This window comes from Gopherus evgoodei, chromosome 3, assembly GCF_007399415.2.
Source record: "Gopherus evgoodei ecotype Sinaloan lineage chromosome 3, rGopEvg1_v1.p, whole genome shotgun sequence".
Classification (NCBI taxonomy): Eukaryota; Metazoa; Chordata; order Testudines; family Testudinidae; genus Gopherus; species Gopherus evgoodei.
The window spans coordinates 4187778-4214796 of NC_044324.1; the positions used below are offsets into that span (position 1 = coordinate 4187778).

Consider the following 27019-nt stretch of genomic DNA (forward strand, 5'->3'; position numbering starts at 1 on the left):
AATTTTTTTTAACAGACTGAACCTAGGTGAGGAAATGACAGAATTAAGGTCGCACAACCTTATATTCTTGTTCTGTGTTTGTACAGCAGGCACTACAATGATACAATAATTGATAATTTTAGTAGTTTTTAACTATGTGATCATATATTCATGCCTAATTCCATGCACAGTGAATGAGGTAGGTGTAGAGTGTTTTGTTTTATCCTTCTCATGGTAGGCGTGGCTCCATACTGTAAATGCTGTGCACCAATGCTTTAGCCTGTGCTGAATACAACTCTGTAAATTTCAGTCAGCAAGTACTGTGTATCCGTACCCTGAATGAAGTAGGGATACAGGTGGAAAAAATAGTGCAATTCAAGTCTATATCATAACAGGGATCCAAGAAATCCATTTGTCACAGAAAAACACCAAATTTGTGGGGTCTTTTTTTTACAGAGAATGTTTAGTTTTTACATTCTGTGGAAAAAAAAAACATACCGTAGAACCCTGTTTATCTGAGCCTTCATTATCTGGCTCTCCATATTATCCTGGGTCAGGGCTTGGGCTGTCAGCCCCCTGCGACAGGGCTCCCTATCGTGTCTAGAGAAACTAAAGTTCAGCGTTTCACTTTAATTGTGGAAAAACACAGACTTTTTAAAATGATTTTTTAATCAGAGAATTGGGGGAGGAAGGGGTATCACTGAGAACTAGGATTCCTGATCATAATGCCTAAGTACAAGGGGGGCAAATTAAGGTAGCTTGGGCATGCACCCCTCATAGCGATTGTCCTCTTCTCAAGGTAAGGGGGAAGGAAGCCACTATCACACTAAAACGTGTTGCATAAAGCTTCTTTCCCTTATGGTGGGCTACACAATCCTGCAGCTTGACCGAACCATCCAGGTCTTTCTCCTGCACACTCGGGGAGGGTGTATTTCCCCCACCCTGGCACGGATCACTGGGGTAAACAGAGGCAGTGCAGCCCCTGGTGCGAGACGCGGGACCGCCCCTGCCCACTCCCTGGCCGGCTGGAATGTTTGTTAGGTAAACACCCCATAGTAAGCGTTCTAGCCCCGCCCTCTTCCTCGGTGGCCAATCAGAGCCCGGGAGTAGTTTCAAGGTTCCCCACTCCAGTCTGAGCGCTTCTCGACCGATACAAAATAACAAAGCTTCGAACGTTGCAACAAAGTAACGGGGGGCGCGTCCCCCACTCTCCTTGTGCGCCGCCTTCGGATGGCGGGTCTCCTCCCGCCCTCTGTGTGATTTGCCCGGGGTTGGCGCTCCGCAGGTGGGGCTCAGCCTGCCTCAGGGGCTCGGGGAGCTGCGGCTGCTGGTTGTTTATCTGGAAGAGGGAGGGGGAGCCTGGAAACCGCGCCTGTGTCCCATTTCCTCTGGTGTGTGTGTGTGTGTGTGTGTGTGTATATGTGTGTGTGGGGGGGAAGCTTTTTTTTTTTTTTTTTTTTTTTGCGCTCCAGCCCCGGATTCTCCATGTTGGACCCGATCTGAGAAGCCCGGAGCCGCTGCTCGGCATGCATGCATGCATGCAGCCTACTCCAGGGCATTTGCAGCTGAGGACCACCCCACACCTCCTACACACAGCACCCCCGCCCCCGCCTCCCTGGGCCTCTTCCCTCCCCCAACCCCCTCCCACCCAAAGGATCCCCTGGATCTGTGGGATTGTTAGATGGAAAGCGGTTCTATCATCACCCAAGTCCAGAGGGAAGAAGCCCTGGTGCTTGCAAAACAAGGTAAGGGAGAGAAAGTTAGAAACTTTGCAATGAGAAACAGGAGGCGTCTCTCTCCCCACCCCCACCTCCCCAGTCTGTGCAATGGTGGGGAGCTAACTCCTGATCTAGGCAACGTGGGGCGAAGGGGCTGTTCCTGATCTGTGCAAATGCGGAGGGGGTGTCTTTTGCACCCTTTCCCACTCGCGTTCGGCGCAGTAGCGATGTTTAGCGACGTGTGTATGGGGCTTTGCTCTTCCATCTCTGCAGCTACGCGGGGCCCTTCGCCTGCCGTCACCCTCCCCCCCTTTATTAATATTTGCAAAAAGAGCCTTTGAAAGGGGGCGACTCAACCCAGATGCAAAATCCTCACTTGACCCTTAAATGTGCTTGCGATTTTCCTGCCTTTTCCCCCTCGCTGGTGGGTTTGTTTTTTGTCGCTGTGATCGGCTTTCTCCCCTCCTTCCTCTGCTGTCCTGGGCGGCTGGGATTTGGGGAATTTTCATAAACATCCTAGTTATGTGGAGAGGAAGGAATGCCAGGGGCTTCCATGCGTTCCCCCTCCCCCTTTCCGCGGAGCCCAACTCCTGGATTTTCTTGCATTTGAAACGATTTTTTTTTCATCTGAGATCTTAAAACGTCAGGTTTGAGCTACATTGCTTCCTACTAGCTGCTGTTTGTTCTGCCCCGCCCTTGTCTACAAGTAGGGTGACCAGACGTCTTGATATTAAGAGCTTTGTCTTATATAGGCAACCCCCTCTCCCTGCCCCAAAAGAAGTGTCTCAATTTTTTCATACTTGCTATCTGGTCACCCTATCTACAAGTGGGTGCTCTCACGTTGGTCCAAGGGACTGGATGTGGCTCTGTGCTGACACCTCCAAGCAGCCTTTTCCCAAACCTGGCGTTTGCCAAGCTGGTATAGGAGATGGCAGCGGGGGTAGTTCAATCCCAAGGTGTCTCCTGCTTTTGCCGTGCCACAGGCTGCTAACTTTGCAGGCTTCCCCAGCACAGAGCGCCATGGGTTCATCATGGAAAAAACAAGGCTGACCCAATGGACTTTGCCAATTGCAGGACGCAACGATTAAAAGATGGATCCTCTTTGGCTTATGTAGTGAAAACCTAGCTGGAGACACGAACCAGTTTAAACGTGCCCCTTATTGGTAGCTCTGGAGTCCAGTTCTGCTTTGGTTTTTTCACTAGCCACTAGTTTAATCTAGGAGAAATAAAACCTGTGCGGTGGCTTTTGTGTGTGTGTGTGTGGGGGGCGTTTGGAGGGATGAGATCTTGAAATCAGCTGTGCAAAACTGTACCCAGAGACTGTGAAGTGCGGTGACTGGAGGAGTAGGAATAATTAGTCCATTGTTTATTGGGTGTTTCTGATTGCCCTGGTGATGCATTTGTTTGTGTGCAACAGAACATGGAATTGTCGTCCCTCTTTGAATGCTCTGGGATTGCAGGCGGCTTAATTTGGGGTCTCAGTTTTTCTCCAGTTCCTTTTCCCCAGTGTCTCCATGTTCTTAAAGAGGCAGTATTATTCCTTCTGGGGCCAGAACTCCGAAAAAGTTCAGGGGTCGATTTATTTCCCTCTGCCCTTCCTCCCAAGTGCTCAGGACCCACAGTTGGGTGCACGTTGTCCCAAAGAGCTCCGCTCCAATTTTTAGGCATCTAAATAAAGCCCCCCCCCCCTTTTTCCAAAGCACTGGGCACCTGGCAGCTCCTGCTCAATTTTTATTTTTATTTTTCCAAAAGAGCCAACCACTCCATGGGCCAGCCACTTCTTATGGTGCCTAAACGAGAGCTGCATGCATGCTGGGTGCACCCAGTGTTTTGACATTGACAAAACTGTGCAAAAGTCCAGTAGGTTTTGCCCCTTGGATGCTAGAAATCAGCTGTGTGCCCCACCCGGAGTGAAGGGAGTTTGTTTACCACCGTTCCCTCCGGCTGATTGGGCCTACCTACCGATTAGCTCTTGGCAGCAGTGCCAGAGATCTTGGAGGTGGCATTGGCTTTGAATTTGCATTGTTGTTCTCCCCCGCCCCCCCCCTTCCTCTTGGTGCCCTGGCTGATACAGAAAGGTTTAATTGAATGCCAGCATCTAGTCGCTACTCTGGCTTGCCTTGTTTCAGGGAAATGGAGGCTCATGGCAGTCGCCCAGAGAAACACTAATTTGGGTGGAGAAATCCCTTGCAAACAAGCAAGCTGGCTCTCTTTGGAAGTTGGTCGCGAGGAGGCCTGTGTGTTCTTTTTTTCCCTTTTGTCTCGGTGGGTGGCACAGTAAAGAAGATGAATAATTCTCAAGTATTTTACTAGTAAAACTTGATCTTGATAAGGAAATGGAACAAGTGTTGGTTTTTTTGGGGAGTGATTAACTGCAAGTCAGAGCGTGGGGGGCACACGGCTTTGGATCCCCTCTTTCCGCAGCTTGCTGTTGGGTGCTGGCACAACGGGGTACTGTTAGCAGGGTTAGTGCAGACGAGATGGGTCCTTCCCCATTACTGAGCCCCTGTGGGTTGTGTGTGCTGATCATCCTTTGGATGTCTGTGGACCCCAAATGACCGTTTCAAAGACAGATTTCCCTAGCGTCTGAACTCCCTAGTATCTGCCTAATAGGAACAATACAAACAGTTTTTGTGTCGTTGGCTTTAAGGGTGTTAATTCCTCTTAAAGTGGAGGTTTCTGTGTGTTTGTTTTTTCCTTTTTGGAGTTTGCCCTCAGCAATTCATTAGCTTGGTTTCAAATAACTAGTTGTTGGACCATCACAATTGCAGTTGTAGAGAGATCCCTCTTGATATTTGACCTGATTTTTTTTTTCTCAGACCCCGTCCTTCCCCACATGATCAGCAGGAAGATAGTCACAGGATTGTCAAACCTTCTTACTGGAATTAGTTTAGAAGAACACTGCTTCATAGGAAAATTGTCATTAAGTCCTTTATTGTCCGATGAAATAAATGATCCTTCAATTTTTAGAGGTTTGGAATCTTTGCAGAGGAGTTTTGGGGTCTTTTCTCAATTTTTTTTAAATCTTGAAAATACAGAGACAAATTTTAAAAAGGTATTCCCACTGTTTGTGGGTGAGATTTGTAGTTAAGGATAATTTATAGACTCAGTAGGAGCTGCTCCTGCTACCTTTGGGATGTTTACAGAATAGCAAAGTTATAATGGGTTTTTCCCTTCTTAGAAGCAGTGATTTATGTGTAAGCAGGAGAAAGCCAGTGAAATCCTTCTTTCTAGAGGATCTCTCTTTCTCTCTCCACTCTGGCTCTAAATGTTCAGTAACTTCCCAACCAGAAAACATATTTCCTCCTCTTCTATATGTTTGTGGTTTGAACACAATATCGCAACATGACATTTAACTCAGTCAGCAGCACTAGGACTTTGTATATGTGCGTTTCCCCCCATTTCTAGGAACTTCCCAAACTGTGTGTGTGTGTCCCAAAGCAAATGATTAGTGCTGAAATGTCCCCAGAGCAGATCCTCACAGAGGGTAGTATGTGTTCCTTCCATATGTACCATTGAACTCACTACCAGGTGCACACACGCCACCCCCTCCCCGGGGTGGTTGGTGTTCCTAAAGGCTGGGATTGGGCAGGATTGCTTTTCCTGTTGAGTTATTCTCAGGGCTGGATTTTGATTGCTGCAAGGGATCAGGATTTCTGGTCGTGACAGCCATTTTTGGAGTCAGATCAAACAGCAACGTGCTGTATCGACTCCTCTGTTTCGAAAAATGCACTGCAAATTGCAATGCTCAGGGAGGTAACTGACTGGGGGGTGTGAGGCCATTTTAAGATACATTTTAACCAGCCCTTTCAATCCATTTACAAAATAATGGCTCGGGAGCAGCATTGGTTGACCCCTCTTCCCTTAATCCCACAAAACAGCTTTTCTCTCTTATTTTATTTGTTGAAAGAGAGGCACCAAAAACCTCATTTAGCGTGAATCTGATACTAAAACATGCTCCTTGCTGATTTTTGCAAAAGAGCTGCAGTTCGGAAATGTTTCTTAATCCCATTATAAGTTATAGCTGTACTTGCCTGGGAAGGACTAGGGACGTAGAGAACATGATGCCAAAGTGTCCAGCAGGAAGGATTGTCTAGTGATTAGAGACCCAGGTTCAATTCCTTGCTTGGCCACAGACTTGCTTTATGACCCTGAAGTGGGACCCACAAAGGTACTTAGGCATCTACAGTCCAGATGTACATGCCTAACTCCCAGTTTTGGCTCCACTTTGATCTGCCAAACTCCTGCTGAACCCTGTAGGTGCCTAAACGTGCTTAAGCACCTAAGTTTTCAAGATAACAGTTCCCTCGACGCCTATGTCCTGCCTTTATGCAGGCACAGCAGTGTCTTCCTCGAGGCATCTGGACGCTTATGTCCCGCCGAAGCCCCAGAACAATTAATGAACTGGGGGAAGATAGATGTGCAGGGTCCAATCCTGTAGGCGTGCTGAGAAACTGCCTCCAGGATCAGGTCCCTGTCAGAATCCAACTGGAGGAGGAGGTGAGGATGGTTCCCACCTTAAAATGTTTAGCCCAGTGGTTAGAGTCAGTTCCCTCTCTCTGCCAGAGGGGGAGAATGGATTTGAACAGGGATCTCCTGCCTTTCCGGAGAGTGCGCTAACCACTGAGCTAGGGGTATTTTGATGTGGGGCTCCCTGAAGCCATGTCTACACTACTGGGGCACAACTGTGTCGCTCTAGTGCCGTAGTGTAATTGCTTCCAACATCAAAAGAAGGGGTTTTCTCATCGGCGTAGCATAGCCACCTCTCCAAGAGGCGATAACTAGGTTGCCGGAAGAATTCTTCCTTTGACCTAGTGGGGTTAATTAGATTGACCGAACTGCATTGCACAAGGCCTTACATTTTTTCACAGCCCTGAACAATGTAACTAGGTCCATACACAGACCAGGCCTTAGTCCCTCCTATTACTGCTGTTCCACTTTGGTTAAATAGTGAAGTCGCTGGGCCAGAGAGTCACTGTATAGGTCAGCAGTTAGGTGGGAGATGGGACACCTTGGGTCCAGCCCCCTGCAGGCCTTTGTTTATCCGCAGTGGAACAGCTTCAGCAACAGACACTGGGTCCCCCAATCAGAATAGCCCATGGCTCAGTGGTTAGAGCGCTCTCCTGAGAGAGAGGAGTTGACGAGGTGTCTCCCTTCTCTGGCAGAGAGGGGGAATTGAACCTGGGTCTCCCACATCCTGGGTGAGTGCGAGGCAGGCAAGAAACAGCTTTAGCTGCCTGACTCCAGGAGTGGGGTTCCCGTTCGTGGCTTGCTAGGTGTCTCCTTGCAGCCTGGATTTAGGTGCTTATCTATGAAAGGGGCAAAGGCTTAGAAGGCCCCCTCCCCATCATTGGCATCTCCCATTGGCTAGCTTAGGTGGCTCCCCACCTCCCATGCTTGATTTGCCCATTGCAAGGCACCTGTCTCTCCTCATTCATTGTCTAGGGAGCCTGGTTTGGGTTTTGCGGATTGCGGGGGGGGGGGGGGTGCGGAGGCGATCCTGTGAATTTCTAGGTGCCTAGACATTAGGTTCTGTGAGGTCGAGTGTTGCAACGCCTAATTCCCTTTGTGGATCCCATCCTTGGTTGCTTTGTCCTTAGTTCCCCTGCTAGCACTGCTCCATCTCCCGAGGGGTGGTGAAGATAAGAGCATGTGGTACTCAGATATCATGGTACGGAAGGCCATATAAGTAAGCAGGATAGATCTTGCCAAGGATTTATGAATCCCCACGCCCTTAGACCTTGTCTTACACCCTTAAGCCTTGTTTTACAGATTAGATAATCACAATGGTTCCTTCTGGTTTTGTAATCTCTGAATCAATGCTGGGATTTCCCCCACAGATGTAACCATCCCAATGTAAGCCGCCTAGCGTAGCTGTGACGTGTGCCACCGCAGGGCGATGGACACCAGGGTCAGTGGGGGCTGGGGGGCTACATCAGGAGTTTGCATTGGTGCAGCTACATCAGTGGCAGAAATTCCAACATAGGCTAGGTATTGTTCGACATATATGTTGCAGCGGCACTTAAAAGGTCACAACCAAGTTGGGGCCTGTTGTGCTGGGTGCTGTACAAATCTGTGATAAGTGACCGCACCTGCCCTAAAGATCGTATATAGCATCAGCCTCACAGAATAATGTCCCTCTGGGCAGAGGCTTTTAATTGGATTTGCCTTTTACACCTTGTCATGTGCTTGAAATAATTTGGCCTGTTCCTTGTGCTTCGCTATAAATGGTGCTTCCCTTAGAGAAGCGAGTCCTGCTGGGTATTGATTCAGTAATATAATGCAGAGAAGGCCTTTTTTTTTACGGAGATGCCAATTAATTAGGCAGCGATTACTATGAGCTGATGGGGAATCTACCATGGTGCTCCCCTCCCCAATAACCTGGATCTGCAAACCCAGCCCCGGCCGTTTAAGAGGGTCACACTTCACCGTTCTGAATTGGCCTCTTCCGCACCTAACTCCTAAACTTTGCATAGGCAGGGAGAGGCGCAAGGGCAGCATGGGCTCGGGTATCTTTGGGAGGATTGCAGCGGCTGTGCAATAAGAGCTCGCTGGTTGTAGAACACAGAGGCCTTTGCATCTTAGGCCTGGTCTACACTATGCTGTTAAACCGATTTTAACAGCGTTAAATCGATTTAACGCTGCACCCGTCCACACTACACTGCTCTTTATATCGATTTAAAGGGCTCTTAAAATCGATTTCTGTACTCCTACAAAACGAGAGGAGTAATGCTAAAATCGATATTACTATATCGGATTAGGGTTAGTGTGGACGCAAATCAACGTTATTGGCCTCATTATTTTACAGTAGCTACCCACAGTGCACCGCTCCAGAAATCGACGCTAGCCTCGGACCATGGACGCACACCACCGAATTAATGTGCCTACTGTGGATGCGCACAATTGACTTTATAATATCTGTTTTATAAAATTGGTTTAAGCTAATTCGAATTTATCCTGTAGTGTAGACGTAGCCTTAAATACGATTGACTCCCTCCCCCCTTCACAGCACGACTCCTGGCTTCTTCCTGCACGAACCTAGAGTGTCGCTGAGCTGTGTTCCCTTTGGCCTCCTCTAGGTGGTTATTTTGTACCGTTGTGGCACCATTGGTGGGAGCTCTAGTGTAAAGAAGGCTCTGGGCCACCATCAGTGTTTTTCATGCCCCAGGGGCATGAAGTGACAGGCTCAGATGATGTAGTGTTTAAAACACAGACTGGCACCAGATGCCTTGTCTACACTATTGCTTTTCTCTCCCCTCCTCCCTTTGAAATTGTACTAGCATTAGCAACTGGAAGTAATTCAGAAAGAAGATTAATGTAGGTACGGCCTCTGTGCGCTTGGGGTGAGGAGCCGTGTCTTTTGTTGGGAGAAACGCTGGTTTGCTCTGGAAGATTTAATAATCCTTAGCACTTATATCACGCTTTTCAATAGTACAAATGCTCACTAGGTTAACCTTAGCACTTCCCTTCCCCGCGCTGTGGTTGCGATCGTCCCTGTTTAACAGAGAGGTGACTTGCCCGAGGCCACAGCGGGAGCCGATGTTGGCTCTGGGATTATAACCCAGGAGTTTCTGGATCCCATTCTCATGTTCAGTCCACTGGACCTTATGTGTCAGGACTTAGACTCAGTAAATGGCAGCTGCATAGATGAGACCAAGGGCTGGGATTCCCCAGATGGGAGCTAAGTGCCCTAAATCCTGGCCAGGATGCTCAGCCAAAGAGACTCATGAATTTGACTCGACTTTTCTCTCCTTAATGCAGCTGAGGACGAGGAGATCTGCAATTTGGATTTTAAAGGCCTGTGTCCCATTTTCAAACACCTGCCACAGTCATGGTATCTCTTTACTCTGGCAAAGAACTGGTCTACACAGGGAATTTCATGAGCATAGCTCATTCACTGGCATAGACTGGGCGAGGTTGATGGAAGAATTCCTCCATTGACTGAGCTGCTGCCACTTCTCGGGGTGGTAGAATTCCCTACACCAATCATAGAATATCAGGGTTGGAAGAGACCTCAGGAGGTATCTAGTCCAGCCCCCTGCTCAAAGCAGGACCAGCCCCAACTAAATCATCCCAGCTAGGGCTTTGTCAAGCCTGACCTTAAAAATCTCTAAGGAAGGAGATTCCACCACCTCCCTAGGGAACCCATCCCAGTGCTTCGCCACCCTCCTAGTGAAAAAGTTTTTCCTAATATCCAACCTAGACCTCCTCCACTGCAACTTGAGGCCATTACTTCGTGTTCTGTCATCTGCTGCCACTGAACCCTTCCCATCCGCATAAATAGTGTTTACACTGAAGCACTGGAGCTGTATTGCTGTAGTGTATCCAGTGTAGACAAGCCCTGAACATCTCCGACCAGGCAGTTCGGCCTTACGACGGTTGGTGAAGCTATCCTTGTTACTGCCTCTCTGGCTTTGGGTACCTCTGAGTTCCAGGGAAGACTTCATGAACTAGCGGGTTGGGGTGAGACAACATATTGTCCTGGAAGACTGGCCCCGGGTCATCAGAGTCTCCACAAATAGCATTGAACCAGTTTTGTGATCTCCTCCTTAAGGCAAGTCTAGACAGAAATTATATAGGGGAAGGGACCTGTCCACTGTCTTGTAGATGAGTGGGAGATAATATCTGACCCAGGTGACATGACTGAGACCTGGAGTGTTGGCTGTGAGCATTAGCTCATCTGGGCTTCTAATGGAAGAAACTCACCCTGTCCAACCAACCAACCTCCTCCCGTCAGTGTGTGCAAGAAGGAAGTCCTGGGAAGCTGTGAATCAGACTTTTAACGAGCTGGTGGGTGAAGGAGGGTTATGCTGTGCATCCCAGCCCAGGAGGAATTCCTGTCTTTCTGCTCTGTTAGCCTTTGCTAAACAGGTTTAAGCTGGGGGAGAGCCTGTGCTGCCTGCCTCGTCCTCACCAGTTGCCTTCTGCTAGGTGGATGATTGAACTGGCAGCTGCTGAGCCCCAGTGACTGTGGTTGTGATTCATAGGGACTGGACTAGCTGTGTGCCAGGAAGCCATAGCTTCTCCTGCTGCAACTTCTCGCTAAATCTGGGCGGAGGCTGGCATGGAGGATGGGGCATCACTCAATGCTGGGTCACTCTCCAGGTGAAAGTAGGTTTCATTTTACTCAGGGATGGCCTGTAACTGAAAGCTGTTTTCCCCCAGTCCCACATCTCTTTGCTCCAGCAGGAATGACCCCTCTTCAGCGTTGCTCTTTGCTGTCCATCAAACCCTTCACCTGGGACTCCAGGGGCTGGGCCCTGGGATTCCTGTGTTTTGCACGAGTGAGGACTGAAGTGAGAGGTGAACTTTTGCGGTTTGAGGTGAATGTGTCACTCCGGAGTCCACTGGTTCCTGAGATGATTTTTTTTTGGCTAGGGCTAGGAGCAACGCATCCTTTTTTTTGGATCTACCGGTTTTGAGGAGATGATCCATTTGGATTTGTTCTGGTCTTTTTTAAAAAGGAAAACCCAACAAGCGTGTGCTATTGTCTTCTGTAAGCGCAGTCACCTGCTTGGGGGTGGTTGAACTTCAGACTTGCCACCTGCCAGTTTGCAGGCTGGGTGACTGTGCCATGTGTTGCCAGAGATGGGGGTGTTAAAAACACCAGAGATCATCTGAGGTTTGTCTGTCCCTCAGCTTCCACTGGTGGTGGGAGTTAGAGCTAAAATCCTTTGTTTCGGAGGCTGGCATCAGGAAACCTGAAGGGTATCCTGGGAGCATTTCCAGTAGTGTCAGAAAACATACAGAACTGCATGGAAGGGTTTGCCTGAATCTCAGGATTGTTTCAGGGCATAATCTCCTGCTCCAGGGGGTATGGTCTTTGGCACACAGAATGCCAAAGTGTGTTTATTCAGTGACTTGTATTTATCTGTGTATTTATCTCCAGCTTCCAGCCTCCTCATTCAGTGGGTGCTGCAGGCTGGTTGCAGGATGTTGGATATTTTACTCCTACACACAGCCAGTGTGCTGCTAAGATCTTACATCTCTATTCTCCCTGTGCCCTTGGCCCCGCTTACGCCGTGCGGGTGATTGAGACAAGTTGGAGGTTCTCCCCAGGGCAGGTGGGAGATGCTGTTGGGATGTTTAACAAATAAACAATACTTTTTACATGTCATTTCTCTGCTTCGTTACCTTAATGACAGTTCCCTGGATTGGGAATGCACTAGGATTATTGCAAAGCAACTCCCTCTGTACCACGCCCAGCACCATGCCTGTGCGGATGCCTCTAAGCACAGAAACATGAGCCGCCTCCCGCAGATAGCCCTAGCTCTCCCTCTCCATGATCCCGTCTGTGAGAGGAAGCTGCCAGTGGGAGGCAGCTGTGGGCTGCCTGGACAGAGGGACTGGTCTTTGTTCTGCAAAGTTGCACTGAAATAATAATGTTCAGGGTCTGACTCACGCCACGGGATCTGGAGTTGAGGAGTGGGGCTGGGTGCATGTCACAAGGGCTGGGCTCAGGGTGAAAAGTACCAGGGGGATTGCTACTGATTGGGGCTCGGAAGCTGCACCATCACTGGTCTAGGGTGGGCTTCAGGACTGTTTAAATCCCCCCTCCCTCGTGCAAGGGGAAGGTCCCTTGCTCATGAGCTCTAAATCTTCCCCCTGTTGGGAGCTGCAAAATCTGCGCAAGGGGAAAGGTCTCCTGCTCCTTCCCAGCCCCACCCCCTGGCCAGGGGGCTCTTAGTGCTTGCCGTGTCCAGCCCCTTGGAACTGGTTGATATAATAGGGGCTCTACCATGAGAATAATTCATGTCCTGGAGCTCCCTGCCTGCCTGCTCTGAAGAGCTCATCTGCTCTGGGACGTGCCATAATTCCTTTCTGCTCTGGGGCCTCCGCCCTTACCGCTGTGGGTTAACCCCCACCCCCTTCCCTCTCGTCTGCTCTGCAGCACCCCCAGTCTGACCTGGGGTTCCACCGCTTGTCTTGGGAGTGAAGTTGCAGAGAGAGGGAGGCAGGAAGCTAAGGAAGGAGGCAGCGGCAACCCCACCTGTTCTGGGAGCTGCAGGGGGAGTCACCTTTCCCTTGGCACTGCTTGTTCCTGGGCCACAGGTCAGGCAAGCTGTCAGGTGCTGGAGACCCTTCCTCCCCTCTGCGTCTCATCCCAGGGGATCCCGCTCTGCTGCCTTGCCCTGATCTCCCCACACCGGGGACAGCTCCAGACAGAGTTTCCCCTTGGGATTCCTAGAAGGAGTAGCTAGTTCCCCCAACCCCACAAAGAGAGATGATCCCAATCCCTTCCTGACTCTGTGAGCTCGTCCCTCCCAGCTACTGACCCTGCTGCACGGGGCCCTGGGCCAGGTCACTGAGACGTGGTGAGGATGCGCTGGGTGTATTTTTGACATTGAGTAACTGCTCTGTGCATCAGCAGTGAATGGATTAACAGGCAGCTTTGGTGCATGGAGCTCACTGTGGGAGTGCCTGGGCCAGGGAGGATGGGGGGGCTCAGCCCCTCAGCATTACGGGCTGAAGCTGAGCTTGCTTCCAGCTGCAGGGTGTAAATGGGGGGTCATCTCCCCTTCGTTATGGGGATGGGCTGGGGAGGGAAGTCTGGGCTTGTTGGGACGGGCCGATAACCCGCCCATTTCTCCTCTGTTGTCATTCTAGCTCCAGTCCAAACAGACTGGAAATTGGTGGGTGACGTTTATTGTGCTCCTCTGGATGGCTTCCCCTGGGGCTGAGGGTCTTTGAGATTCCCCCCTTCCCCCAGGCAACTAGAAACCCAGAGGAGAAGTAACCACCTGGGGAGAGTCCAAGTGTGAGACCAGGGGACAGGTGCAGTGTCCCAAGGCAGAACAGGGAATCCGGAGGGCGGGGTGAGAAGAACGGGCAGTGGGCAGGGACTGAAGTGCACTGGAGGGGAGGGGTCTGGCAAAGCAAAGTGTGGGCATGGGGTGGGGAGCGGGGGAGGATGTGTGGGGGAGTGACAGAAAGGGGGGTGCCCTTGTGTGCCTCAGAGGAAGTAAATCACTGTCGTTGCACCAAGAAATAGGCTCTCCAGGGGCTGCAGTAGGAAGGTGAGTCTGACTCTTTACAGGGACAATCGGGGTGGGGGTGCTACACTAAAGCCCCCACCCCCGGGGTACAGAGTAGTGGCAGCACTTTGGTTCCTGAGGTGAGTTCAGTCACCAGCAAGATGCACCTCTCTGCTCTCCCCACAATGGCTGGGCCTGGCCCTCCCTACGGTCATGTCTTACCTTAGCCCAGGATTCTTGCCTCTCATTAACCTCTAGCACTTTGGCTCGGGAATCGAGGGAGCGGCTACCTCGGGTTGGAAGACCCACCCCCGCACTCCAGTCTGAGTGATGGGTCCCTGAAAAGCGAGACTCTGGAAGGCAGGTGGCAAGACCCCAGCGCCTGCAGCATCTGGCTGGAATTGCCACTGTGAAGACAGAAGATCCGGAAAGTAAAATTTGAGGTGGACAAATGAGATGATGGCCGCAGTACGACAGCACCCTCTGGGCCCAGAGACTATGGTGATGGGTGCTCTAGAAATACCAGGATTGGCAGGGGCTGGTGTTCTCACGGCAGTGAATTGTCCAATATCTTTTTCCTATGAGGAGCTGGTGCTGCTATGAGCCCTGGAAGCGGTTTGGGGAAAGGTGTTTATTGGATCATAGAAAAAATCGGAGTGATCCATGCTGTGGCCAAGGAAAAGGTCTCCGCTGACTTTGGATTCTTCTCATAGATGGTACTTGGTCTCCCGCTCATTATCCCTCTCCCTGTTCCTGACCCTGGCTCTCCTGGTGCATAGATTTGCCACCGTTTATGAGCCCAGGCATCCATCGTGACCAGGAGCCTGTCTTGGAGAGCAGCCACCCTGGCTCCCTGCAGGATGTTGGGCCTGTGACAGTGGTACCCAGGGAGCCACGTCAGGAGAAGTGGTTGGATACCATATATACCACAGCCTCCTGTACCTTTGCCGCTGGCTACTTGTCTCTTCCTTTCAAGAGCTGCATTGGAAACTGGGTTACTGTAACTGACTTCAGTCTTGGCTATTTTGAGAGCTGCTGGCTGACTCATGCATTGACCTACGCCACCATGTCCCCAAACCTTGGTGCGCCTCGGCATATACAGTAGGAAATACAGTATTTTCCAATGAGTGTGTTTTGGCCCATAAAGAACCCAGTGATGCTGGAAATGCTCTGGAGGCTCCATTTGGGAGCCATGTCCCTGACCCTGTTATGCGAGGGGTTGGGAGCTGGCCCTAAGGAACTCACTCTCCATCTCTCTCCCCCTTTAAAACACATACATGTGATCTCAAGCCACAGATGCTCCTCTAGACAAATAAGCATGTGACAAAGGTGTTTGATTAGCAACAGCGAGGTCAGGGTCCTCTTCACAGCATCAGGCGCTCAATCTATTTATCGTAACAAAGAGAGGGTTAAGGGGTGGCTTGATCACAGTCTGCAAGTACCTAGGTGGGGAATAAAAATTTGCTAATGGGCTCTTTTGTCTGCCAGATTGAAGTCTTAACAGAATCCAATGGCTGGAAGTTAAAGCTAGACAAAGTCAGAAGGGAAATTAGGCACCTGTTTAACAGTGAATGGAATTAACCATTGGAACAATTTTACCAGGGGTTATGGTGAATTCTCCATTACTGGCAAACAAGAGGGAATTCCGGGGCATCTATGGCCTGCACTAAGCAGGAGGTCAGACTAGATGATCACAGTGGTCCCTTCTGGCCTAGGAACGTTCCAACGAGCTTTGGGATGGTTTGAAGCATTCCCAAGCTAAGGCTCCCTGAAAAAACACTTCTCTTGATACTACCCTGGCAGCCCGACCCCTCACCCAGAATGGAAGATGATCCCAGCTTGCCTGCTGTTCCTGGAACGCACGTGGGAGAGGTGTGTGTGTGTGTCTGCTGACTCATTGACTGCAGTTGTCCTGCTTGCTTCCTGATGCGTCAGCTGGAGATGCAAATTCAGAGAGGGAGCCAGGTGGGGTTAGGTTAGGGCTCAAGATGAGCATAAAACTTGGAGAGTGGAGAAGGCTTCTTGAACTGCTCATTGTCTAGTCTGTATCAGCCAAGTCGCCTCCTTCCTCCGGCCCAACATGAAAATAGAAACCCACAACCTGGAAAGATTCCCCCAAGGTGGGAGTGGATCTATGGGTCGGGCGCTAATTCCAGGAGAAGGATTGGGTTCCAGTGTGGTCTGAAATGTCACCAGGAGTGAGAGAGTGAAGTCAACTAGGCACGGGACACTGAAGTCCGTACCATAAAGAGATTTTTAAGGCTTGTCTACACAGGGAGTTATTCCAGAATAGCTATTCCTGTTTTACTCTGGAATGAGAGCAGCACCTGCATGTGGAGGGAATTGGGGAATAGATAAACTGCTTTATATTCACACCCTACCTTAGTCTGGATTAACTTTCATGTGTAGACATGCCTCCTCCATTTCCATGGCTCATGGCTACTTTTTGTTTGCGATTGATTTGTTTTAGAGGTGATCAGACTTCCTGATTGAGGGGGCAATTTACCATGCCCTGACCATTCAGCATGGAGTAACTGGGCAGGGAGTATTTAGCAGCAGCCGCTGCTAGAGCTGGGATACTGGACACATTGGGTCCACGGGCTGCTGTGGTGGCAAACCCTCTGTTCCTATATCTTCTTCAGTGGGGCATTCTCAATGTTTGTTCCCCTAGGGACACGTTCCTGGCACTTCTGGGTTTGGAGAAGCCCCAAAGAGCAGATAATGCAGTGATGGGGCTGGGAGCATCTGATCTGGAGACCTGAGTTTGACCGTGGGTTGGGGGTTCTTGGTTGCCAGTCGCGTTGGCCATTGAGCTTCTGCAGCTGGTGGAGGAGTGAAAGATGCTTCCTCCCTCCCGGTGCTTAGCTCAGCATTGTGAAGGAGACGGGGAAAGAGTTTCGGCCCAAAATGGAGGTTTTAAAAAGGAAATTTCAGATCAGCATGTGAAGAGATTCTCTGACTAGGGAGGAACAAGGAAATGCAGCAGGTGTTATAAATTAATCTTAGCCCGGGAAATGTGCTGGGTGTGTGCGTGGGGGTGTGTGTGCGTGTGTTTGCTTGAGTGTGTGTAGGGAGGTTGTTTTGTTCCACCCTGTGTGCCTCCTGCTGTCTCCAGGCCTGGTACCTCCTTCAGAGCTCTCCCAGCACCCCGCAGAGCCTTTCCCTTTGGATTGTCAGCAAAGCAAACATCAGGTTTATCATTAACCCAGCCCAACCCTGAGCCAGCCGGGCTCATGCTGGGGTGGCCAAAGGTTCCGGCCCTGCTTCTAGCAGGCAGGTCCATTGCAATGGTTCTTGTCACAATTAGGAGCGAACCCCTGCATTTGTCTCTGTAAATGGGAGCTGGCTGGTGCAAGGAGACCATTGGCCCCTGATCCGTTAAGGCTAAGATTTTACAGACTCTCTGGAGCCAGCCAGTCGCCTGCCCAGTTGCCCTCTCTGTGCCATCCTATAACTTCTGCACCCTGACCCTGAGAATGGCTCTCTTGGTATGGGGCCAGGGCTCTCGGGAGGGGAGCCATCGCCGAATGCGGCTGGGGTGATTAATGCCGTTTAACCTCGTCCACCACAGCACGGTGCCAGAGAAAGAGGAAATGCTGCTGCAGTTATCGAAGGGGGACGGGGACGGGAACGGGGACGGGGACACAGCCTGATCTTTCTCGCTGCCAGGAGCCGGTGCAGGGAGCTGTAGATGCAGATTACTGATGGGTTGGGGTCACTGCTGGCCCCAGGTTCCTCTCCCCAGTTGCAATCCTGGGGACACTCTGCTCAGATCTCTCCAGGATGGGCCGGGGATGGAGCCTGCCAGGCGAGGCACCGCCGGGTGCATGCTGTGAGCATGCAGATGCATGAGTAACTTTCAGCCCCCTGAAGAAGGTACTAGTTGCAGGAGAGGTGAAGGGGCTTGCCCAAGGTTACACAATGAGTCGGTGGCAGAGTTCCTAGTGGGAGAATCCTTAGCCCTCAGTCCCGCTGTGCCTTTGCTGTGGCCATGCTGCTTTCCCGGATGTGCGGGGGCTTCAGTCAGGCTGGCTGCACAGCGGCGCTGGTGTGAAGTATTTTCATATGGGCTTCACTACAACTTGCCAGCCTCTGATCTCTCCTCTGGCCCATGGGCTGTGTCTGACTGTGCTACACTAGGACAGGGAGATGCCAGGACAGGTGGGTGGATCTCTGTTAAGACAAGGGCTGCGTGTGCTCAGCGCCCTTGAGAGATACCGGGCACTTCTGGAGCCCTGGGTGTAAATCCCGGCTTGGGTCCCAAGAGCAGATAAGCCCCACGTCACCTCCGTGGAGCATGGTACAACATTTGGCCTAGTGGGCAGCCTGTGCTCGAGAGACCAGTGTGGTGGGGTGGGGGGGAGTTGGGAGAATTGTGGTACACCGTGCCTGGAGTTGGCCAGTGCATGGAGTTGGCCAGTGCGTGCTGGGGGGGGAGGGAGGCAAGTGGGGCAATTGGCCCCAGCCCCGCGAGCCCTGGCCCAGCAGCGATCTGGGTCTTCAGCAGCATTTTGGCAGCGAGGGGCCCTTCAGTGCTGCCGAAGACGCGGAGCGACTGAAGGGTCCCCCGCCGCCGAAATGCCACCGAAAACGTGGACTGCCACCAGATGAGTACAAGCGCCGCAGCTCCCCCACTTTGCCCCAGGGCCCCTGAATCCTCTGGGCAGCCCTGGTGCGCTGCCCGGGGTTAGCCAGTCAGCCCTACCATGCCCAGGTGCCCATTTGTGCTTAGACACTGCTGGGCCTCAGCACCTGGTTGCCTGGAGGGGCTGGTGACTCAGGTGGCACGGAAAGTGATGGGAATTCTTCTCAACTGCCTCTAAACCCCAAGATGATATGCTTGGACTGGAGGGGAGCAAAACCTGGGATGCAGAATGACAGCGAAGGGGGTGGAGCCAGAGGGTGCGAGGGAGGGGCCCCGTGGCGCCCTGGGGCAGTGGAGTTATGGCACCAGGATGGTGCTGACGGAAGGATGCAGTTTCTGGAGCGTGACTCGGGGCTGCTCCGGAGGGCGGCCCGCCGACTGCAGGCTCCAGACCTGCTCTGCCGCTCCTGCTGGTCTGACCGCGCCGACTCCTACTGAGTTACTCCTGCTTTATGCCAGCGGTAGCAAGATCGGGCCTTTCGTTTTCAGACTCTTTGGGAGGGAGGGATGGGGGTCTCAATTGCACAATGGCCCCAGAGACGCTGCTGTCCCTCCCCAGGCCAGTGGCTCAAAGCCCGGGCTGGCATCTCCGCCCTGTGAACAGCTGCCTGGTTTCCTTGGGGGGGTGGGGGGGGACCTTGCAGAGTTTTTTACTGCCTAGTGCCCAAGAATGACTGGATTTCCCGCGGGCTGCAGCATGTGTTGTCCCCAGCTCACCTCCCACCCAGGCTCAGTGACCCTCGCTTGGCTAATGATCGCGCTGGGGGGCTGTGACATGTGCCTCCCCAGGCTGTTCCCCCACATTGGCTCTGAGCCAGGGGCTGTTTATCTCACCTGCTGCACCAGCCTGCTGCTTCCCCCTCCTCCTGGGAGCTCCCCCTCCCACTTCTGGTCCTCCAGCAGCTCCTGGACATGACCATACGTCAAAGGTGCTGGGGACTTGCGGGTCTGCAGCGCCACCATCTGGCTGCTACTCAACATTGCAGCCCTGGGTCCCTCCCAGTTTGGGGCTGGGAGGGTGGCAGCCTTCAACGGCGTTGGGTGGGATGGGGCAATGGGGAGGGACGCGTGGTGGTGGGTTAGCACATGGATGGGTGAGGACTATTGAGCTGAACCCACTCCATCCTTCCAGGAATTTTGCCCACAGTCCTTTGCTTGGATTTCTGCTATGGTTCATTTTTCAGGGGCTCACTTGTCCCCTCCTCCCCCCCAGTCCTGCTCTGCTGGGCCCATATGCCTCAGTGATTGCAGCCCTTGTGCTGAGCTGGTCTCCCAAACACGCTGCAGTGGACCGGATCTCTCCCGCCAGACCCTGCAGTACCAAGAGGTTGGTCTGTATCCCGCCTGGGGCGCCGGCTTTGTGCGGGTGACCATCTTGCTTACACTTGGCTGTGTTTCTCGCTCCTTGTTCCAGGCTTGGTGTCCAAGTCTTCTCCCAAGAAGCCTCGTAGCCGGAACATATTCAAGGCGCTTTTCTGTTGCCTCCGCGCACAGAATGTTGGTCAGTCGGGCTGTGGCGGGGAGCATGCACTGCACAAGGAGGAACCCAGCACCATCGCTAAGGTAAGGGGGCTGCAGGGCAGGGGGGAACTGGAGCTGGGCTACTGACCCGCTAGACACCGCTGTATCTGACCCCACGTAGGACATGCCTGTGTCTTAAGAACGAAGCTTGTTCCTCATTGATCACGGTAAACCAAAAAGCCAGAGAGTCTGGTTCTGTAGCCTTGCCGCAGACGTGAATAGAAGGAACCCTCATCCAAGCACAACCCCCTAAAGTCGCACCCATCTCCCCCAAAACTCATAGAGCAGGTGCGGGTGCAGGTACCCCCACCTGCTGTGATGGGAATGTTCCACCAGGTGGCAGCACTGGGCCCCTTCTCCATAAACAAGTCTCCATATGCCACCACATGAATGTGTGTATGTGTGAGAGAGAGAAATACCTGCTGCAGTTTTGTCTCTGAGCCCTTCCCTGCTTGATCTGTCTTAATTCTCATGTTCTCTGGCTGACCCAGTGCTTGTGCTGATATTCATTAGCCTTTGATTATTTCCTAATTGATTTCTCTCCCCCTCTCTCAGATGAGAATTGTTGTAAGCACGTGGCAGCAAATTGGAGGGGAGTTCTGTCCTGTCCCCAGATGGCTAGGGCTAACGGGGCGGGTTAGTCCCCCCGCCCAGTCAGGGCCACGCTGTCTCTCTGCTGCTGCCGGCTGTCACCCTAATACCTGCATTTCTCCTCTTCTTTCCTGCTTTAGTCCGATCTGCTGCAGTGTCTTCAGTACCAGTTCTACCAGGTATGTGCTAAGCAGCCGCCGGGTATTTGTGTGGGTGGCTGAGATTCCCAGCTCCAATCTCCCAAGCAAATGCCCTTCCTCTCCTACGGAAACAGGCCCTGATCCAAACCCCACAGTATCAGTGGGAGTCCTGTGGATTTTGCTTGGGTGTTGGCTCCAGCCCAGAGCGAACTGCCTTCCCAGGGAAGGTGGAGAAGCTTAAGACGTAACATGCCCTTACTCCCCCTCACTTCAAAGTTCCCCACTCATCCCTGAGCATTGTGGGATGGAGACCGCTCCTCCACTGGAGAAAAGGTAAAGGTCACCATCTTTTAGCACCACCATCTCATTGCCAGAGGGTATTGTGAAAGCCAGAAGCATAATTTAAAAGAGAAGGAGATAAGTTCCTGGAGGAGAGGTCTATCAATGGCTATTAGCCAAGGTAGTCAGGGACACAGCCCCATGCTCTGGGTGTCCCTAGCCTCTGACTGCCAGAACCTGGGACTGGACGACAGGGGACGGATCACTTGATAATTTCCCTTTTCTGTTCACTCCCTCTGCAGCATCTGGCACCAGCCCCTGTGAGAAGACAGGATCCTGGGCTAGCTGGGCCATTGGTCAGACCCAGTATGGCCAGTCTTATGTGCCACAGTCCATGCAGCTTTGGCACGAGGTCTCTCCCCAGTCCCTGGCCAGTCCCAGTGGGAATTCAGGATGGTCCTGATAGGAGCTGTGTAGATCAAGGAGGGTAGTAATTCTGTGGGGTGCTCAGGGTCATGGGGAGGGTATCGCCCAGATATCTGGATGGGATGTTTAGAGTCTCCCTGCTGGTCCCCAGTGGAATTCTCTCCAGTGTCAGGACATGGACGGACACCCCAACTCGCTGTGAGATGGGGGAGCTGCTGGAGATCAGGAGCCTTCTCTCTTTGAGGAGGAGCAATTCAACCTGTGAACTGCATATGAGCCAGGGCCAAGGCTGCTCCCCAAATCCCTCTGACAGCTGGGCGTGTATCTGCTTGCAGATTCCCGGGACGTGTCTGCTCCCCGAGGTGACTCAGTGGGACCAGGGCAGGATCTGCGTGGTGATCGACCTGGATGAGACGCTGGTGCACAGCTCCTTTAAGGTGACCCCACATGCTTGCTCAGGGGGTAGGGTGGAGGGGTGGCGCAGAGAGGCTGCTCATGGGAAGAGACGGTGTGGGAGCAGGAACAGGTGGATCTGGCTCTCTGGAGCTGGGTTCTGAGCCACTGCTGGCAATGGAGAATACTTAATCCCAGATTCTGTGAATGCCCCACAAAAGGGTGACGCATCGGGGGCGCCGAGGGCTGGAAACGAGGCATGAGATGTTCTGGGAGGGGCTGGGGCAGCCAGGGAGGTCGGGATCTGCTGTGCCCCATTGGCTGGAAGGTTTGGAGCGGGTCCTGGAGGCTCCTATGTGCAATGCTCCTCTCTCGCCAAAGCAAAATTCTCTGACACCATCTCCCTCAGAGCAGGGCCAGATGCGTGCAGAGACACCATGGCATGCATGCTCTGTCTGGTTTCCCATTGCCCCTGGGGAGCTGGGGAACCCCCTCTGCTGCCCTTGTGCTAACAGACCCCTTGATTCCTTCCCCCCTCAGCCAATCAACAATGCTGACTTCGTAGTGCCTGTGGAGATAGAGGGGACCTTGCACCAGGTAGGTGTGTCCCTCTGATGGGGTGGGTGGCACTGTGACCAGAATCTGTTCCAGGAGCGGGGCCCATCCTGGCCTGGGTGCAAGGAGGCCGAGTTCCCTGGGGCTGCGGAGGATCTGCGGAGGCCATCGCCTGCTTCAAGTAATCCAGGATAGGCTGTTACTAGGCAGCACGGCCTATTCTTGATTACTTGTTTCAGGAGGCGGCTGCTGGCACCGGAGGAAGATGGACTCGACGGGGCTGGGTTCAGTGCCGGGCGTGGTGGGGGAAGGGGAAGGGTGACGGGACCTGGGCTGAAGCCCCCACGCTGGTGCCCCTCCAGCTGGTTTCCCAAGGGGCAGCTTTGGGCAGGCAGCACTAGGCACCAGGCTCCATCTGCTTGAGCATAAGCCCCAGGCCAATGCTAGGGACCCTCCCCCAGTGCTTGCCAGCATTGTGTCCCCCAGGGGCTGTGTTCCCCTCACCCCGGCGTCTCTCCTGCCCCCTGCTGATGGTCCCTTCCCTCCTTAGGTCTATGTGCTCAAGAGACCCTTTGTGGACGAATTCCTGAGGCGGATGGGGGAGCTGTTTGAGTGTGTCCTCTTCACTGCCAGCCTGGCCAAGGTAAGGGAAACCTGGAGGGGTGTTTCCCCACATTGCCAGCCTGCCCCGGGCAGAAGGGACGTGGTTGGGAGAGGTTCTCTGTGCTGCTGGCCTGCCCGTGGCCTAGCCATGGCGGGATAGGGGAGATCTTCTGAGCAAGCTGAGCTGCTCCTGCTAGCCCTGGCGCTGGGCTGCGGGGAACCGAGCCGCTCCCGCCACGTGCCGGCAGAGCCCACTCTAAGCAACGTGCTGCTCTCTTGCTCTTACCAGTACGCCGACCCGGTGACGGACCTTCTGGACAAGTGCGGGGTGTTCCGTGCACGGCTCTTCCGGGAGTCCTGCGTCTTCCACCAGGGCTGCTACGTCAAGGACCTCAGCCGCTTGGGTCGGGACCTGCACAAGACACTCATCCTGGACAACTCGCCGGCCTCCTACATCTTCCACCCGGAGAACGCGGTGAGCCCCCCCATCCCCAGGCCACGGCTGAGCTCCTGGGGGTGGCTAAGTGAAGTGGAGACAAGCCGTGCCCCTTTGAGGATCTGGGCCCAGCCTGCCTTCACTTCTCCGTGGAGCTCCTGCTGACCCTCCCCTCCCATCCTTGCCCCTCTGCAGGTGCCTGTCCAGTCCTGGTTTGATGACATGGCGGACACAGAGCTGCTCAACCTCATCCCCATCTTCGAAGAGCTGAGCGAAGCTGAGGACGTTTATACCAGCCTCGGCCAGCTGCGGGCGCCGTAGAGCCTCCAGCACCCTGGCGGCCCATTTCTGCAGGGGATTTTCACTCAGTGCCTTCGCTAGCAGCTGGGAGGAGGTGGGTGGGCAAGGAGTCGGCTCCCAGGCCCCAGTGGCAGTGCCAGAGCCCTCGCCTCTTGGACCGGGGCACGGGACGGGATGTTGGATTGCAGAGCGGGGAAATCTCTGTAGCCCCGGTCAAAGGTCTGAGCCCATTCCCTGGTAGCCCTGGGGTCTCTGCACTGTGGGGTGCAGGGCTCCCCACACTCCGACTCGCAAACGGGGCTCTGCTTCCCATCCCGCTCACCTCCCTGACACACAGCGCCTGCGGATTCCACATGGGGGGCCTGGCTGGGCGACTTCTGCCATGGGGGGTGGGGAGGGTTGTGCATCCCAATGCCTCCCCCCTCCCCCTAAATGCAACTGCCTGAATGGCCAGCCAACCTCCTGGCAGGACAGCACTCCAGCGCTCCAAGGGCAAACGCCAGCTGCCCCCGGCCCCTGGAGGCGTTCCGCATGGCGGGGCAGCTGCTGCAGCACCTTTGCTGTGGCTTTCTCCGAATCCTAGTCCCACTGCCAGTGCCTGGGGCTGGGCCAGAGCCCTGCCTTTGCCATCCCCACCTCCCAGTCTCGTCCTCCCATGTGGAGCCACTGATCCCATTCCTTGTAACCCTCTCCTCCAGGATGCACCTGCTGAGGCCTCTGGAGCTGGAGCCAGGCCTGTCTGGGGTCAGCATCCCACTCCCCAGTTCCTCCCTGCCCCAGTGAGGCCCAGGCCCAGGGCGGTTCATATCCTGAGGGAGACACTCCATTCTCCCTTGTCCCTTAGCCTGCTCCTTCCAGGAGCTGGGTCTCCAGCCCAACCAGATTCCTCCTCCCTGGCCTGGATCCCAACCTCGGGCCAGCGTTGCTCTGAAGAATGTTCCTGGAGCAGCCCCGGCTGGGCTCTGTGACTCCCAACAGCTGCCGTTGCCCAGTGGAGCTGAGATCCTTGCCTCACACCAATTGCCGTTCGGCTCCAAAGGACGCGGAGATGCTGAGAGCGGCCTAGCCAGAGGCTGCCGAGTTGACGGGTAACTTTAAACCAAAGCCACACTCCACCTCCCTAGCTGGATTAGCCCAAAGCAGGGGCCGGGGGGAGCACCTTTGAGCTGCAGGGAGAGGGTCACATTGGCCTCGTGCTGCTACAGTCTAAAGCGGTGCCCTCCATCTCGGGGACCAGGCCCACCACCCTGTCTTAACCGCTGCCCTCCATCCAGGGCGTGGGGCCCATGGAAACAAGCTGCTTCCTCCTCCTCCACCAGACTGCCTGGGCGAAGACCGTAACATCCCCTCCGTGGGGTGCTGAAGGGGTCGGGAGCCACATATTCAGTGTGAGAAGCTCCCCACTGAAGTCCCGGTGTGGTGACGTCTTCAGCTTCAACAGCTCCTGCAGGTGGTCTCAGGAAACACCCACTGGAGCTGAGCCCCTGGGCGACATGAGACTTTGGCACCAGCCCCCCCAGCTCTGCGTTGTGCTGACCCCGCTCTCTTTGCACAACTTGACTTCCCCAGACCAGACTGGCGAGACAGGGCCCTTCCTCTGCCCTCCGGCTCTCTGATCTCCCAGCATTCCTCGTCGGTTCCACACCAAGGTGGTGCCGCAACACAATCCCGCAAGGCCCAGAGGCATCTGCCGGGATGGAGTTTGTGGCATGTCACAGCTGTGGCCACCCCGATGAGTGATGGCTGCTCCAGCCACCTCTGGCATTGGCAGCCTCCCCTCTCCATCTCAGTGCCTTCCCTTCCCTGCTGCACCTTCGCTTTGGCCTTTCCAAAGAGAACCAGCTCTTCGTCCAAGCCAAATGTCGACCGGGTTGCAGGCAGTATCCCCGCTCCTCGGAGGTGAGCCTCGAGGGGGCTCTCGGGAGGGCTGGGCCGTGGCTGTCGCTCGGCCTGCGTGGCTTTGGGCCTGGCACACAGTCCCTCCGGACTGGCAGCAGGACGGACTCTGCTGGGCTGTTACACTGTCAAATGCCATTACGCCGCAGACCAGTCCCTGCTGTGCTGGGGGCATCCCTGTCTGGGCCTGGTCCCCGTGTCTGACCCGCTTCACTTCCGTGAGCAAGATCCGGAGGCAGCTGTACCCCATCGCCAGCTCGGGCTGGCCCCCGCTGGGAGCTTTGTGGGTTACTGCCAAGCCCCAGACCTGCGGAGGGCACCGTGGGACCAAAACTGTGAGACCCCTGCCTGGCTGGGCCCTGGGGCAGGCCAGCCCCCGTCCTGCCCTCATGGGGGTGCTGTTCTCAGGCCCAGCTGGGAAGGGCCGGAACCTGTCCGAGTGACTCAGAAGGAGCAGGGCCGCCAGCCTAGGCTTGGGGTCGGAGGAGCTGGGTGCAGTGAATGGGGCCAATGGAAACCTCCCCCCTTGCAGGGCTCCTCTGCTCCTCAGTGACTGGGTCCTTGTGGGGGAGATGTTAGTGTGTGCCGGGAGCGGGGACTCCAGCTGTGCAGGGGGAGCCCAGCAGGGAGCAGTGGAGCACCAGCACCGATGGGGTGGCGGGGGGGGGCACCCCAACTTATACTAAATACAGGTTTCCTCTCCCCCCCTCGAATTCCCTCCCTCCTCAGGAACGCAACTCTTTCAATCGAGCTTCTCAGGACCCTTCCTCCCCAACTTCTGATGTGGCTTGAAATGCCCTTTCTAGGATGTGAAATTGGTCCCTTGTTTGCTTCCCCTTCCCCCAGGTGGGGGAACCACCATACTCCTATCTCGGGGTTACCACATCTGACCTGTTCTCCCTCCTGCCCTAGCCCCACCCCTGCACATACCTGGGGGACCTCCCCCAGCATCCGGTCCAGCCCCACTCCTATCAACGGCCTCTGGTGAGTTACCCCGCAATGCATGTGGCTGTGGGAAATCCCCACCCCCTGTGCTGCAGCCAGGAGCCCTGAGGACAGGGGAGTCTAGCTGTAGGTGCTTGGGCAGGTCTCATGCCTCCGACACCCCAACGGGCAGCAGGTGAGCCCCAAAATGCAGCCTGGCTGGGGCCTCGGAGCTGGGCTTCCCCAGGCTCCTTCCAGCATTCACATGCTCACCTGAGCTCATTGATTTGCCTTTCACGTGGGGCCATGTTCCCCTAAACCCTACGGCTCTGCTCAGGCTCCCCCTTGCAATCGGGGGGGTGCCCCCATCTCCCACGGTTCTCCCTCACTCAGCGTGAGGCCCTGGGGTGCCCCCCCCCAGGGCATAAAGATGTCGGTTGCTTTGGTGACACAGTCACTTCCTTTTGTTTGTTACATTTTTGTCTTATTCAAAAGAAAAAACTTGAAGCCGGCCGCGTCTCGGTCTCTTTCTATTTTTGGAATCTTTGTATTAACTGCGATTAAAGCCAGGAAAGGAAAGTGACTTGGTCTGGTTATTGGTTCAGGGCCTGGCCTATTTGTTCTCACTGTCTCACAGT

At 53.9% G+C, this 27019-nt stretch overlaps 1 protein-coding gene across 2 annotated transcripts; it reads left to right on the plus strand.

Moving 5' to 3' along the window:
• The first annotated feature begins 1425 nt into the window (after nt 1-1425).
• On the plus strand, nt 1426-26956 carry CTDSP2 (CTD small phosphatase 2). Of its 2 annotated transcripts, XM_030554590.1 has the most exons (8): nt 1427-1724; nt 19732-19880; nt 20570-20608; nt 21610-21711; nt 22208-22264; nt 22773-22865; nt 23115-23300; nt 23457-26956. In XM_030554590.1, the coding sequence occupies exons 1-8, from the start codon at nt 1661-1663 to the stop codon at nt 23580-23582; spliced, it is 816 nt and encodes a 271-aa protein (XP_030410450.1). In that variant the 5' UTR covers nt 1427-1660; the 3' UTR covers nt 23583-26956. The 2 variants fall into 2 exon arrangements, with proteins under 2 accessions (XP_030410451.1, XP_030410450.1); XM_030554591.1 differs by lacking the exon at nt 20570-20608 and having other exon boundaries at nt 1426-1724.
• The last annotated feature ends 63 nt before the right edge of the window (nt 26957-27019 follow it).